At 38.0% G+C, this 16349-nt stretch overlaps 1 protein-coding gene across 1 annotated transcript; it reads right to left on the reverse strand.

The window, feature by feature from the left end:
- Nucleotides 1–1275: 1275 nt before the first annotated feature.
- Nucleotides 1276–10256, reverse strand: nemp1 (nuclear envelope integral membrane protein 1). Its single transcript, XM_049580745.1, has 9 exons — nt 10131–10256; nt 7732–7853; nt 7209–7425; nt 7047–7119; nt 6865–6958; nt 6649–6763; nt 5300–5525; nt 4735–4911; nt 1276–2076 (listed from the first exon to the last, which is right to left on the reverse strand). Exons 1-9 carry the CDS (start codon nt 10240–10242, stop codon nt 1920–1922), a joined length of 1293 nt encoding a protein of 430 aa, XP_049436702.1. The 5' UTR covers nt 10243–10256; the 3' UTR covers nt 1276–1919.
- Between the last annotated feature and the right edge of the window lie 6093 nt (nt 10257–16349).

Genomic DNA, 16349 nt, shown 5'->3' on the forward strand with positions numbered 1-16349 from the left:
ATCACTTAGTTTTGACTTTGACATTAGAGTTACATGGAAAGATGTGCCAAAGGAGATATCAGAGTGAAATTGCAGAAATGAGAAAGGTCAGAAATTTCTACCTTGCTGCAGATGCAAGAAATTCCTGCGAATTCTTATGAAAAGAAGAGGAGGGGGTTCAAGTAAAATGACGTTTCATTTGGGAATCTAGATAACGGGAGGGAAAAACAAAAGGTGTCATTCATCAGACTGACCTTGAGGACCAGACATTTAGTGAAATAGTAATGTTTGTTCAATCATTCATCAATTCATTTCCCCAATATGCAGATTCAAACTGTTTGCATCGGTTATAATCAAATGCAGCATCTGCAAGTGCCGTGTTTGACACAGTTCAGCCCTCTGCCATTTGTTAAGTGGAAATTCAACAAATTCATCCTCATCTTCCTCTCACATATCATTTAATTAGGACAAAGTCTCTGTCTCTGCTGCTCTGAGGAGATTAGTTGATCAGATAGTAGGACATTTACCAGAAACAGCATTGGCAGTAAATTAATTTGTCAAACATGTGCCCCATATTTGCAGTTCTTCAGCCTATCAATGCTATGATTATCTGTTTTATACCACTGTACACTGATTATCTTTGTGCATTCAGCAGTTTTTTTGACAAAGATGTTGTTGTTTTGTAGAGTAAATGATTGACAGAAAATGGCAACAAGAAGTTGCAGCCATAGATGCAAAAAGGAATACAGTAAAACTCCAGATATCTTAAATTATCCTTCAGAAAATCAATAAAGAAAAGTTGTAGTGAAAGAGGTAGTATTCAAATCTCTCACGAAAGTAAAAGCAGCAGTACCTCTAAGTAAAATAATGCAAGTATCAGCAGCAAAATTTAATTAAATAGGGTTGTTTTTTTGGTAACTATGTATTTTATGGTGTGGCATTGTTAGCACCACGCCTAAGTCTGGAGGGCCAGTGTGCATACTTTCGTCTGGCTCCTCTCCTGAGACCAATCTGGTCGGGTTGAACCTACCAGGGGCCGCAATGACACTGACTGAAGTGAGATGAACAGACCAAGAAAAGCAAAGTTTTAAAAGTTAACTGAGGTAGACTTAGCATATCGCAAAAACCTTTAAAATCGCAGTAAAATCTTGACTTAAATATTGTGATATTGTATCATGGGGTCTTTGGTGATTCCCGCTGCCCCTGTACTCAGAGTATTTAAAGTAAAAAGTAGTCATTAGGCAGCAGGCTCGTCACAGTTCAAATATATTTTTTATTCAAAATACTTTGGGGACACTTCCTAACACTTATGTCCTTTAAAATGAAAAAACTGCGAAATACAAACTTGACCAAACTTTTCCTCCCCGAGCTGAAAGCTAGAACAATACCTGCGGCCTCGTCATGCTGCTGTTCTGAGAGGTGAGACCATAATGCTCATGTAATCTGGATGCTCTCATTAGAGGCTAACAGCTGTGAACACAATGTTTTCAAAATGTAAAAACCTTTTCTAAGCTAAAGACAACACAAACTACCATCACACAGTAAAAAGTTCACTGTTTTGACCTCCAAAAAAGGTCCCGATCACCGAGTATCAACACATTTGTAACCTCAAGTGTAACAGAAGCCTTTGTTCCCTAGAAAAAGAGGAGATCTGGCTTTAGTGCACAGTCTTTGAAACTACATTTCTTTGTCTTTTTTTTTTATGCTCATAACAAATCTGACCACATCGTTCTGTCTGTGACTGTCAGTCACTTTTCCTTGTGGTGCCTTTTGTGACTGAAACCACAATTCATGTTTTTGTCTCAATCCAGCCTCCACAGTGATCGCTCACAAATCAGTCCGGACGTCTGTACAGAAGCCACGGAGAGCTGATCTCTGCCTACCTTTCTGAAAGGCTCTAACTGTCTCTGTCTTTATAAGTCTCTGAACACAGTGGCGTCTCACTCCGGTTTCATCATAGGCTTAAGATCGTCTTCCTCGTCATCTGTGTCAAAAAATTCATCCTCAAAAAAAGATCCTCCGAAGCCGTATTCCTGCGCGTGGACAGACACCTCATTTGACATCAAGTGAGGAGATCCTTCGACGAAATCAGCAAACCTGTGGATTGAAATCACAAGATCAGCAACAACAGCAGGGTTACACAGAATATAAACCACGTACTGTATCTACCTACATACTACACATACACCTATATTTACAACTTAAGGGTGACATTTGGCATCACTTCAGTGTGTGTTATTTTGTACTTTGGTTAGATTCAGATTCATATACCTCAAATCACTGCTTGCTAGAGACAGTTAATCACTGTCAAAAAAAAACAAAAAACACCAATTATTACCTCTTTACTCAAATTAGGTGAAATCACCTTATCAATCAATACTTATGAAGCATAAATACTTTAAGTACCAAGCAATCCCTCATCATTTGCACTAGTTCTTGTTTTTCAGTGGCAGCTAGAACAGAACATAGCAAAGCAGTGTTTTGTTATCATGCAGCACAAACCTGTAATAACCTCCAGGATGATGTTAGACAAGCACCGACTCTCAACACTTTTAAGTTAAAGCTAAAAAGATTCCTTTTTTTACACTGCCTACTTCACCCTGTAATGACTGCAAAGTTATTTTTAACCTTAATTCTAAATCATTGACTTTTTATCTTAACACCTCTTGTCTGCAGTTTTGCTTTTTTAATGGTGATTTTTTTTTTCATTCTGTAATGAATTCAAGCTTTTATATCTTCTTCTCTTCACTCTTTTATTGTAAATCTGTAGTCTTCATTATGTTTTATATTTTATTGCTCTGTAAAGCACTTTAAATTGCCCTGGTGTATGAAATTTACTCTACAAATAAAGCTGAACTGCCTTGTCAGATTACCCCTTAAAGAGTAACTTCTGTATTTTGACTAATGGGAACGACAGTTTTTGAAATCAGTCCAGTACTGAGAGAGAACGCTGCAGCCGAACTGCAGCTGCAGCAGCTGAACAGGTGGGAATATTGTCCCTACGGATAATTATGCATTGTTAATTTACATCCACTAAAAGTGTTTGTTTTTGCCACCGACCAACTCAGATTGTAATTATAAGTGTCTGACAAAATTATGGAAAGAACTCTTCAGAGAAACTGAACATTTGTTTTTGCCTTTAGCTGGCATTTCTGGTATTATGACCAAGACTCGCTCAAGGAAAGGCTCGTTCTTCATGCAGGAAAAACAAAGATGTAAAAGTTAGTGAGACTTGGAGAGAGGAGTGCTGAGAAGTTTGTTGTGTTAGAGTACATAAAGCACAGCTTAGTGTCATCTAAAAGATTTTCTATGTTACACTGTGGCTGAAAACTTAGCTGATTTTGACGATGTGGAAAAGTCTGTGAGATTTCAGAACGAGAGACTTCTCCTTGAGCGAGACTTGGTCACAATAACAAACAGACGGGGCGTCGGTGGCTTAGTGGTAGAGCAGGCACCCCATGTACAAGGCTGTTGCTGCAGCGGCCCGGGTTCGACAGCCTGTGGCCCTTTGCTGCATGTCACTCCCTCTCTCTCCCCCCTTCACGCTCATCTGTCCTATCAATTAAAGGCTTAAAAATGCCCCAAAAAAAAAAATCTTAAAAAAAAAAAACAAAAAACAGACCAGCAAATGATGTAGAAAAACATTAATTTCTCTGTAGGGTATTTTCCATAATTTTGTCAGACACTTGTAATGACAATCTGAGCCTGTCAGTGGCAAAAACAAGCACAATTTGTGGATGTAAATTGACAGTGCACAATTGCCCCCATGGATTACACTGCAGCTTGTTTTGCTGCTGCAGCTGCAGTGTTCTTTCTCAATAATGGACCAATTTCAAAACCTGGAGTTCCCATTAGTCACTTAGACAGAAAAACATGGGAAACAACAGTCCAGGTTAAAAAATAAAGACGGTTCCCTTCAAAGCCAACTACTCTGGTCTATAAACCTTCTGAGGCTACCAGAAATTCAATTATGGGATAATCAGAGGATGCTTAGACAGGGCTGGGGGACATGATAATTATTAGAAATTATTCCTGTAATGATTTGTAATTTGTAAAAACACAGGCAAAATCACATGAGTAATAATTAAACTAATGTTCACAGCACCAACGTCCATTGGATTAAACCTCAAAGTAATATAAAAGCATGAAAAACTAAAATCTGTTCATTGTGATACCTAAATCTGTGTTGTGTTCACCCCCTTGGAGGTCTTCATGTTTCACAATCTAAAAATATTGAATTAAAGTAGATTTTGTGATGGAAACACATCCCTACATGAACAAATTCAAAATACACACCTAAATCACCTGTGGGTCAGCATTTTGGTTTCAGAGGTCACATAGTAAGTTAATGGAGATGACCTGTGTAGTCGGGGTTTTAACTTAATGTAGAATGGATACACCTGTAGTGTTTCCGGAAGGTCCAACATTTGGTGAGTCAGTATTTTGGCAAAACCTGCACTTCTAATCTTTCTCTATTGATGACTGTCATAAAAGCCACACTAAATCTACTATGATTCAGTGTTACATGTTAAAACATGAAAACTCCCAAAGTGGGGGAGGAATACTTTTGAAAGGCTCTGTAATGAATCACAGTAACTTGATCTCTTCATGGTTATACTCTTATGAGTTATTAGCCAGAGCAAAATGTCAGTTAGTGTGTAAATCAAGAGTGTCTTCCTATTTTTGTTAAACCAAAGAGGGGGCTGAGCTTACATCATGTCTTATATAAATTTTATATATATATATGAAAGAGACCTTTTCGGAGACTGAAGCCTGGACACTGCCTTCCACGGGCTGAACTCTGGGCTGTTGCAGTACTTCCTCAGCTCATCCAGAGCACGCCGAGTCTCTTCCTCCGCCTCTTTCTGATACTCCTCCTCAGTCAGCAGTCGCCGTGGCTCCGGCTTCCAACGAATATACCGTTTGATTTTCCTGCACAACACAGCAAATGCTCAATAAAAAAAAATATCCAAAATCCAAAAAAAATCCAAATTATAAAAAATGATGCTTCAGTAGTTCAAGTCCAACTTGACATTTCAAGTTGGATAAATCAAAAAGGTAGAAATAAGCATAAATTATTAAAGACTTTCAAAAGAACCAATGACTTAAACTACAGTAGAGATTATTAAATTATTTCCTGCAGACTCAAAAACACAAATGTTCTTGGTAATTAACATGTGTCAATCTTGTTTACAACCACAGAGCCACATTACAAGCATGATAAAACAGGAACACCGTATGAGCTTTTTCGAGGTGGCTTTTCTGTTTTATCTGTAACTGTACTCTTACGCCACCTTCTGTCAGCACTGTGAACACTCACCTCCACGCAGCAACAGCCAGAGAGACTGGGTACTCCAGGTGTTTGGAGAACAGAGCTGCCACGATGATGGCAAAGGCAACTTGCTGAATTTGAATCCCCAAATAAATCAGGAGGAGGCCAAACAGCTGCAGCGTCCATGACAAGATGTTAATGCTCTTCTCATCCTCCAGAGGACCATAACGGTAACACACAGCGAAAGTGATGAATCCCACCACTCCTACGTAACCTGACAAAAACAGAAATACTGACTTACAAAGTGTTAAAGTAGAATTAACCAAATTATTTACAGTTTTACATGTTTTTTCCCTGACATGCAGCCAATAAAACATGCTATATTTTGTCTCTTGGTCATTCAAATCACAAGGTTCAATGTGGAGCAGATGGTGTACTGTATGTAGATTTAAGCAGCATTTTTCACCATATACTTGAGTATTACAAACAGAAAACAAGGGCAGGAGACAAATCTGTGTCTTAATAGAGACTTAACACCCACAAAATGATCATTTGTCTATCAATAACTCGTTGCATGTTACCTAGAATTCATGAAGAAAACTCTATTTTTCTCATATGCATCAGCAGTGATCAGAGAATCCACAAACGGTGAGCATTCTCCATGAGCTGAAGTCACAGGGATCCACATTTAACAACAGAAAATCTACATCAAAATGTCTGTTTACAACTCTCGCACAACTCGTGCAGTGTAATCCAAGTCTCATTTTCCCAGTCGTACGCTCAGTACTTCCAGAACTCATGCATTTTTGTTGAAACCTTACTATTTAAAACACTTCTGCCTACAGGTGGCACCTAGTTACGTGCCTGGACACGACATGCCCATGAGCTCCATTTGAGCAGTGTTCAAACGCATGTTCGTGCATCCTGCTCATACAACTGTTTGTACTGATGTGTTTTAAATCGTAATGTTTAAGCGGAAATGCATGTGTTTGAGAAGTACTGAGGATACGGCTGAATCAATGAGACCTGGATTAAACGGCATGAGTTGTGTGAGTGTTTGTATACGGATGTTTTTATTTGGTTTTGCTGTTAAATGCAGTCATGTTAACTTAAATTCATTAAGGATGTTCGCCTTTTTTGGATTCTACAGTCACTGTGGGGACATGCAAGAAAGACAAAGCTGTCTTCACGAATTCAAGGCAACACGTGTTTTGTAAATGGTATATTCTCTTTAAAGGATTATTCTAAACGTTACAGATATAGCGGGTGCATAACTTTTATGCTTAGTGGTCCAAAAAATAGCTTTTAAATATGCTACATCAAGAGTCTTGCTTTGATTCAATGTTTCAAACACCAAAAAGTCACATTCAAAGTTTCTGTTAATGAAGGGTCTATACCTAGCACCACGTTCCAGTGTTCTCGCAGAATCACGCCGAGGTTCCTGAAGACAAGCTGGATGGCGTACACGGAAAACGACCAGCCGCCAACAATCAACGCATAAAAAGGGCTTTTCTGTGGCAACAGCAAAAACAAGGGGAACAATAATTAAGTATGACGTCAAAGTGATTTCACTTATAAAATGATGGATTTTTGAGGGCAATGAAATTGCTTACCTTTGGCAAAAAGCGTGCCAAAATGAAAACGATGATGATGAGAGAGGCGATCATGCCTGTGCTCATCCCAGCTGAGTAGAAAAAAAGCTGACTCCTTCATTTAAGAAGAAAGAATAGTTAATAACATATGATGACCCTGTTAAATCCTAACAATGGAATATTTTTTGAGGAAGAAAAATTACCTGCTGAGTGATCCTGCAAAGATGAACAACAACGCCCCAGCGAGGAATACCAAAAACAGATAGATATCAAACTCTGCAAGGAAAAAAGAACATTGTGTTGACCGTGTCATATCTTTCAATATAACCAGAAAACGAACAGTATTCATTTGTTTCCCCACTTACTACGAAGGTGCTTGACAGTGTACTTTGTTTTGTCAGCAGGATCGATCTTGAAGCACGTCTTCTTGCTGAATAAATTGATGTTAATAGTTGTTTCATTGTGCCGCTCACGTAACAAGCTCTGAAACCAGCCCCAGACACTGAAGCGATCCAGCTCCTGCAGCTCCTCCTCACCCTCCACAGTTGCCACCTTGAACACGTTTGAACTCCAAACTTTGACCTGTCAGAAATCTTGAGTTATTACGGACCCAATTCACAATAAGGAACTGCTTTAAGATACAACCTCTGTTAATAACCGCTGACACTATATCCCTGACATATTTTCATGCAGAGGCTTCTTTTTTCTTGATGTCATGGATCACAACATATTTCCCCTTTACACCACATTGAACTCATTGCCAAGAACCACAGAACTTTTGTTACCTGCACTCTTTCAGAAACATTATTTAATTATTTTATAAGAAAGTGCATTAAATACAAACTTTAACACTTCTGGATTTGGCTGAGCACCATTCATGTAACTTACCTGAATTCTTGTCCATGTTTGCTTCCAAGTTGGTACCACAGTGTTTTTGTAACAGAACCTGTTGGACCCTGACATGACGTACTCCCCACCATCCCGGAGATCAGTTACTGGATGTGTGTTACCTGCATTTGATAAGCAGCAACATGCATGTAATACTGAGATTGCATCATGTTACTTTAAACAGTAAATTGGCCTGTTTACTTTAAAAGAAACCTGTGACATGGACAACAAATTTAAAAGATGTCTGTTCAGTTTTATATTCCTGTTTGCACCATATTCTATATTTCATTCATATTACTGCTCTAGTACACACAAACACTAAGTGTGACTACTTAATCATCAGTGTAAGAGACACTATGTGTAAATATGTTCATTAAAAATCATGCAAAATTCAATTTCAGACATTAAATCATAGATCATGTGTGACAATGTGCAAAGACAAATACATCTATACTGAATGTTGATCATGATGCCCCTTTCAATTGAGTGATTGATCTCAAATACAGTTTAGCTGAGCAGAGAGCTGCATTAGGCACGGGAGCAGATAGTTTTTCCACTGTGTGAGTCAGTGTAATTTAAACTTCAGTGAATGTTTTAAACTGGCATTCACATCAGACTAAATTAACTGTGCCAACAGGTCATTCGTGGCTTATTTTGATACCCAGAAGGCCACTACAATCAGTCATCAGTCTGGTGTACACTGTTAACACAGACTTGACTGACTCTGCTTCCATTAATCAAACTGTCTGTTTACCTTGTAATTTTTGTCTCCATATGCTCTTGTATAGTTTGTAGTCAGTTTTTTAATCTATTCTTATTTCAGTTTTATATGGGCTTATGTCTTTTAATACTTTTTATCTGTAATATTGCTCTTCTTGTGGTGCAATAGAAAACAAATTTCGCTGCTGAGGATCAATAAAGGTTTATCTTATCTTGTCTTGTCAGAGCTGAATGTCTGTTTATATTTCTGTGCATGCGTTGTCCCTGTCCCTGGTTAGGAAACGTTTTGTAAGTGCACATACGTAACATTTTACAGCAGCTTGGATATTAAACTCGTTGTTAGGCTTAATCATGCTTTTGTATTCTTGCACCTCACCTATTGTAATGCACTTGTTTACGTGCCTCAGTAAATCTTCAGTAGCTCAGCTTCAGCTAGTGCAGAATGCTGCAGCTCATATCTTAACTGGGACACATCGTAGGTCACATATCACCCCAATACTCACCTCCCTCCACTGCTGCCGGTTAACTTCAGAATTGATTTTAAGTTTTTTTAAATAACTTTTAAAACTCAACAGTTATATAGCTGACCTTCTGACTACCAATGCTCCGAGTCGTGACCTGAGATCCTCAAGCCTCCCCTTACTAGTCATCCCTAGATCGAGGCTGGTAACTAGAGGTGACCAGGCTTTTGCCACCAAGGCATTGCATTGCTTAATACATTTTTTTTATTGGAATACTTTCCCTTTAATGCCTGATTTGTACTTTTGTGATTTATTTCCTTTTGTTCTGTTTTTGCCTCTGTACACAACATTTTCTTAGTTCTTAACATTTTTTCACTGTTATCTTATTACTGTCTTATTTTCATGCACTGTGTAACCTTGTTTAAATCAGTGCTGCACAAATAAAATATTATTATTACTCTTATTATAGTTAACATTTCAGCAATTATGTATGTGTATATATGATAAACATGTTGTGCATTATTTTTAAGTTATAAAAAAGGGGTAGGACCATGTACACTCATACTTCTTCCACATGTAACACTTATTTATTTTGTTTAAGGATTTACCTACTGTATATGTTTACTGTTCATTTTATTATTTATTCTTGTTTTTTTTAAATATTACCTTACATGTATTTTTAGCTTGATCATTTGTTGACTTACAGTCCCAATAACATACTACATTAAGCTTAAACTAATACATAAATGCATATCATAAGCTTAACAGATACAGTATTTGAACAGAGTAGAAATTTTTAGGTGTTTATGTGTTTACATTATTGTACTCACTCCCTGAATATCGTTTATGTTGCTGCACATATGAAACAGGTTTCTGTTAGTGACGCATAGGCTTTATAATTAGCATGATAAAAATAACCTGAGGGCGGGGCAGGGCTCGAGCAAAGTTTAGATTTTTGTTCTCAGGAAAAATACAACATCTAAGTAAATAATTAAATTAAATTATAGTCCTGCCTTGTACATAGATAGAAACAGAGGACAGTCCGCAGTGACCGGGCTGACAGAAAGACTTAGCATCAAATAACTTCTGTACAGTTTCACTTCATCAGAAAACACCAAACACAAGCTAACATGAGTTAGCCGCAAGCAATGATACTTGTTTAAAATACGTATCAAATAATTGTTGTTTCTGTAACTGCTGACTAACACTGCTTCTTACCCGTATCCTGGAGCCCTGAGGTTTGAGGTAAACAGATAAGCAGCACCGTGACAGCCGTTAATTTAACACTTATAGAGGTGAAATCGTTTATCATTTTCATGCATCCCGCCATGATGATAGCACCATATCTCCCTCCTCTAATGCTTAGCCCCGCCCCTTCCGCCTCTGACAGCTCGGTTGAGTTACAGGCCATCCAGCCAATCACAGAGTCACACTGGATATCGTCATCGTCAGTGTGCGTTCAACGTCTCTCCAGGCGTACAGTTGGGTTACACCAGTGCCGTAGAATATAACATTACATTACATTATAACATTACATTATTAACATTAACATAACATTACATTATATATTATATACATAACATTATAACATCTATTCAAGGGCTCTGGGTTACACTTTTAGCCAGATGAATTGTTACGCTATGTTTAGATAAAATAACACAAATTGTGACGGGTTTAATTGTCAAATAAACTAAATAAAGCTAAAACATGCTTCCCTAAAACTACAGTACATACCTGTGAATGTAGTGAATGCTTTAAAAACATTTAAATTTACTTTGGGGATTTCTTTAAATACTAATTATTGCACAGTTGGGTGGAGTGATGTTTCTACAGTCGTGTTACTGGCTACAACTAGCGGTGGACTAAGTACTTATATATTCTACTATAGTAAAAGCAGCAATACCACAGAGTCGAAATCCTGCATTCAAAATGTTACCTAAGTAAAAGTACAAAAGTGTTGAAATAAATATATATTTTTAATACCAACAGTAAAAGTACTCGTTAGGCAGAATGGCCCTTATCAGAATAGTGTATATCATATTATTGGATTATATTTATTAATGCATTAAAGGGGAGCACCACCTAAATTATAAGTACCAATATGTTATTTCCATGGCCTGGGAAAGTTCAATAAATATTTGTGAACATGAGCTCTCCTCTAAAGCCAGAAACCAGAGAGCTAAGTCTCAAACTTGTGATGTCATAGTGCCAATCCAGGTGTGCTGTGGAATTTTGAGATAACCACACATGATTACTGATATATTCAACCAGGCCTATACAAAAAGTTCTGAGTGAATTTTCAATTGACTGTATCAGTATGTTGTGCATATCCATTTCCTAATAAAGAGGCAAACTCCACCCAAATTATGTGATTTTAATTTAAAAATGTTTACAGGGGAATCTATTTGTTGCCGTTCGCATGGGGGAATTACAAGTGTGTGACACATCAGAAGCCTTGATTGGCAGCCAGTGTGAGGGATGATAGCAATTGAAAGGAGAAAGCTGTGAGAGGGACAATGGATGGCAGTGTTGCACAGAGCAAATTACAACAAAGCATCAGCGACAACTTATCACCAAAAGAACAGAGAAAGAAAACTGTCAGTAGACAGCATCACAAAAGATACCTATCTTATTTTCTTTTTTTATTCTTATGTTGTGGTAAGAGTGATTACACATGTTATAGAGGCTGTTGGGCACAAATATAAACACAGGTGTGCCTTGAGATTTTGGCTTGACCTTTGATGCGACTTGGGCAATAAAAGTTTGAAAACCACTGTCATACTGCCAAAGTCTGCAGCTGTTCCATAGACAATGAATGTGAGCCTGATTTTATGGACCCACAGAATGTTTGTTTTCCTTTTTATACCCACATGAGCTTTATTCTGTTGTCGTGTTCTCAGTTCTGAAACAGAAAATGCACCCGTATACTCAGAATTCCTCTGACTGCTCTCATTGTCATCGAGAACACGTTTCACCATTCATTATCTGTGGTGCGGCTCTAAACTTCATTCCTCACATCACAAATTTGAGTTTTAGCCCTCTAGTATTCACGTTTCTTAATATTTTTGAGAGTCAGACCACAGAAATAACATGTATGAATTTACAAAATGGGCATAGTTCCCCTTTAATGTGTTCATCATTTTAATGTTGCATCAAGTCAAGGTGGAGCTAATTTTATATACTTTATACACTACTGGAAAGATCAATCTATAATAAGATGTCATATATTCTGTATTAATAATCTTAATATGCAAAGTAACTAAAGCTGTCAAATCAATGTAATGGAGTGAAAAGTACAATATTTCCCTCTGAGATGTGGGGGAGAAGTAGCCTATGAAGTCGCATAAGATGGAAATACTCAAGTAAACTACAAGAACCTCAAAATGGTACTTATATATGTACATGTTCTTAAAAACCGAATGCTAAAGTATGAAAATGTGTATTGTGTGCCCTACTATGAGGTTGTTAACCACAAATAAAACTTACTACCAAAGTAAAAACACATAATTTACTCTAAAATATTAAAACCTCTGCATGTGTCCACTACAGTAAATCAAGTGTCCATTATTCTGTGTTTGAAATATTGTAATTTGACTGTGGTTAGGTTTTTTGTAGCTTATTAGGAGCTTATTTAGTGCAGCCCGGATGGAAACTCTGCCAAACTGTGTACCTTTATTACAAACCTGAGCATCTGTAGTTTGATATTGGTGGAGTAAGTAAATATGAGGAGAGATATGGAGGCTGCTTAAGGATAAGCTTCACTTAAAAGATTACCACTGGATTTCTCCTACAAAAACACACTGGTGCATTAGAGCTTAGAGCCTGTGACAAATTTTATATGTTTTAAGGTTCTATGGTAAGAATTAAATTAGGTATATCTTCATAATTGGCAGTTTTCTTACATCTTTCTTAGTTTCACATGTAAAAAATGATTTAAATACCCATTTTTAGTCTTTTTTTTAACAAACTGGTAAACTGGCATCTACAGGCAGCCACAGTATTAAAACAAGAATTCAAAGGATTCTTCCCATGATCATATGTGCAAAGTTAGATTTAGAGCTGCAGACAACAGGCTCTTACAGCACCTCTGCAAACAGCTCACCTCCAGCAGGTAAACTTTATTTACCTGCCGTGCTGTGTGATGGAAAAACACATACAGCAAAAATAACAGGGAACTTCAGACGTGGATCAGCCCACTGCTTTTGAACATCATCACTCAAGACAAGACAACATCAGCTAAAGACACACCTTCAAGAAGGTAGCCCTGTTGTACTGGCAATGCAAATCCCTGCTGTGCTGGGCTGACGGGCCAAACCAAGCCAAGCCATCCCATGACTGTGGAAAAGGGGCACAAGAGAGGATCCGACACTGTCTGGACTCTGTGATACCCTCTTGTGGACAATCAGATGATATTCCATCAATGTGAGACACTAAGAGCTTTAAAGACAAACAAGACAACTACAGTGCACAACCCTAATACACCCACTGACATATAGAATTTATAAAAAAAAAAAAAGCAAAGCAAAAACACAACATATGCATACATAGGATGCCAGAGTTGCAAATAACTGTCCATGCATGCCCAGACATGCTGTATTTACAGTGAAACCAACAGGCAGACTCTCAGTGGTGTATTGGAGGGTGTATGCAGGTATACGGGGTATTCCCCTCGCCTCTTCTTCTGGCTGTTTACAGTAAACACCTCTCAGACAAAAAGCCATTGGAATATAGAAGAGTATACCTACTGTCTTCTTGGTAACCTGAACTACCACTACCTTACTACTGATACCGTGTGCACATTGCCAATGAACATAAGTATAATTTAAAAGGTAGCTCAAATAAACTGTACACCAAGCCACACTCAACAAGGATGGACTGACGTGACATTTTGTATAGACGTTCATGGTCTACAGAGGATGACTTTTAAACATCAGGGTCTGCGTTCACAAACATTCTGAGAAAACTCTCAGAGAGCTCCTAACTTAGCCTAAAAAAATTAGTGAGGAGTCCTAGTTTAGGAATGATTTAGGAAAGTTCTCAGAGCGACTTTGAGCACAGAAGGGACAGTAAAGCCCTGTTTCCACCGAGCAGTACTGTACAGTTCAGTTAATTTTGGTACTTTTCTTTTCGTCTCCACTGTGAAAAGCTGTGGATGGTACCAATGGAACCGTACTGTACCGTCCCCATTTTAGGTCCCCCCTCTGTTGGGGTACCTAGCACACAGATCTGGTACTAAAAGGTGGAGCTGTGAACACTGCACTCTGATTGGTCAATAGAGGATGGTCACTCTGCTCAGGGCTGAGTTGTGGCTGGTTTTGAGGCTCATGTAACCACTGTTCACGCCATGCAGAGTTTTATTCGTAAACTGTAACTATAAAATGAAAGGATGTTTTGCTGCCTCTCACAGCAGCTGGAGTCTGAGAAAAAATAACTTAAACTTTTACCTTATTGAGGAGGTGTGGTTGACCCTTTTGCTAGGTATATGTTTTTTTTTACAGATGTGATTGGTTGTCACAGACAAGGCTTGTTGTGAGCCTGCAAGGTGTGGACACCCAGTGGAAATGTAATTAACTGCATCACAATATGAAACTGTGAAAGTGTGTTTGGAAGGTCAAGACCGATCTAAGTCATCACTGTTGCACTGTTGCATTTTTCTATAGATCTTAGTGTTATATTCATTTTATTTCTGGCGCCATAGCATTATTGTGTTGGGTGAGAAATGTGTGTGTATTACTAATGAGATTGACCACAAACATTATTCCTGCAGGATCTAATCTGTAGCATTTCATTAACTCACAGTCATTCAGTGTTTGGACAATATGTCACCTACCTTTTTTGTGTTTCCACCATTTTCTCATGTGCTTAAGAAACTCTTAAAAGTCCTCCTCTCTACTCTTTACAGTTTTCACCTCAGGAGATCTCTTAAAGGCTAAGATGCTTTGTGAATCATGTATGTGAACCATACACTTTAACTTTAAGAGGAACTTCTAAGAAACATTATAATTATTAGAATTTTCTTATAAGTTCATTACTGGGAGCACCTCTTTGTACTATGAAGCTTTGTGAATACAGCTCCAGTATTGTAGTAGCCTAATGCCACTGTGGTCGTGTTAGCATGCTAACAGTAACATGTAGCTCAAAGTCAGCCTTTTGTGCCTGAGCAGACTATAGCCTCACAGAGCTGCGATCATGGCTGTAGACTTTAGTCTTGTTATACACTGAACCACTGAAGAACAGGCCCACATGATGTGTGTGGTGTACAAATGGCTTAAGCACATGACTCTGCATTTTAGCTGCGTTATCATTGTGGTCCGACAGCTTACAGGAGGATTGAACTGAACCCTTCTGCCACGTATGTGTCAACTAAGTGCCCACCCACAACCCTTACACTTGTTCCTAACTGCTTCATAAACTACTCAAATGAAAAAGTTGTTTCAAATTCAGTTCCTGAGCATGTGAAGTTTTTACAGTAAGCTGATATTATCAGTCCATTAAGGTCTGCTCAGGGATGTGGGTCACGCAGGTGTTTGCTTTTTGATATGGTTGTGATACAATGAGCGTATAGAGTACAGTGGAACCAACTGAGGCCAAGAATTTGGTCCACTGCACTCATGTTATCAGCATTAATGTGAGAGAAAATATACAGTGTGACTCAGAGGTATCCGCTGATATTACAGAGCATGTCATCAAGAATGTCATATTTATTCATATAAACATGTCTAAATTTGATGAAAATGAAATGTTGGTGGTCACACCATAAAAATGTAAACTTTGGATAATGAATTCGTCCATAGTACTCAAAAACAACTTGTGACTTTCACCACATGACCGTAACTTTGACCAACAAGTTCACTTTGTCCAGACCTTAATTTACCATACATCATGTTGCTTACTTTGTCCATATGATTTCTGTCTTTGAAGTGAAGCACACTGTCAATGTAAAGCTGTAAAATGGTTCCTGTTTTTTTTTTTTTTTTTTTTTTACCAGAGGCTGGGTGTCATTGCTTCTGGTGAACATATTGCTCAAGGAGAGTTATTCAGCAGTCTGAGGATGTTGCTCAGTGTGTAAAAGAGGAAATATTTGGGAAATTATGTTTCTTACCAGCATCTGACACAGTGTTTCACTTCCTGTGAATGTCACTGAATTTGCATCGCCATTAATAGGGTCTCTGTTCTGGGACACATGGGAGTGGAAATACATGGGAATAATGCAATTAACATATTTCACAATGGGATATTTTAAAATCTGGCAACCAGAATGTGTCTTATCAAAGACTAATAACTGATCTGTGAGGCATTAATACATTTCCATTGAACATTAGCATTATTATTAACATTATTCAGCAGTTAACGGAGTTTTATTGTTGTTGTTTTTACATTCTATAAACCTATTTTTACTTAAATAAAAGATCTGAACACCTCTTACAGCACCAGCGG

This window comes from Epinephelus fuscoguttatus, linkage group LG7, assembly GCF_011397635.1.
Source record: "Epinephelus fuscoguttatus linkage group LG7, E.fuscoguttatus.final_Chr_v1".
In the NCBI taxonomy this organism is placed as follows: domain Eukaryota; kingdom Metazoa; phylum Chordata; class Actinopteri; order Perciformes; family Serranidae; genus Epinephelus; species Epinephelus fuscoguttatus.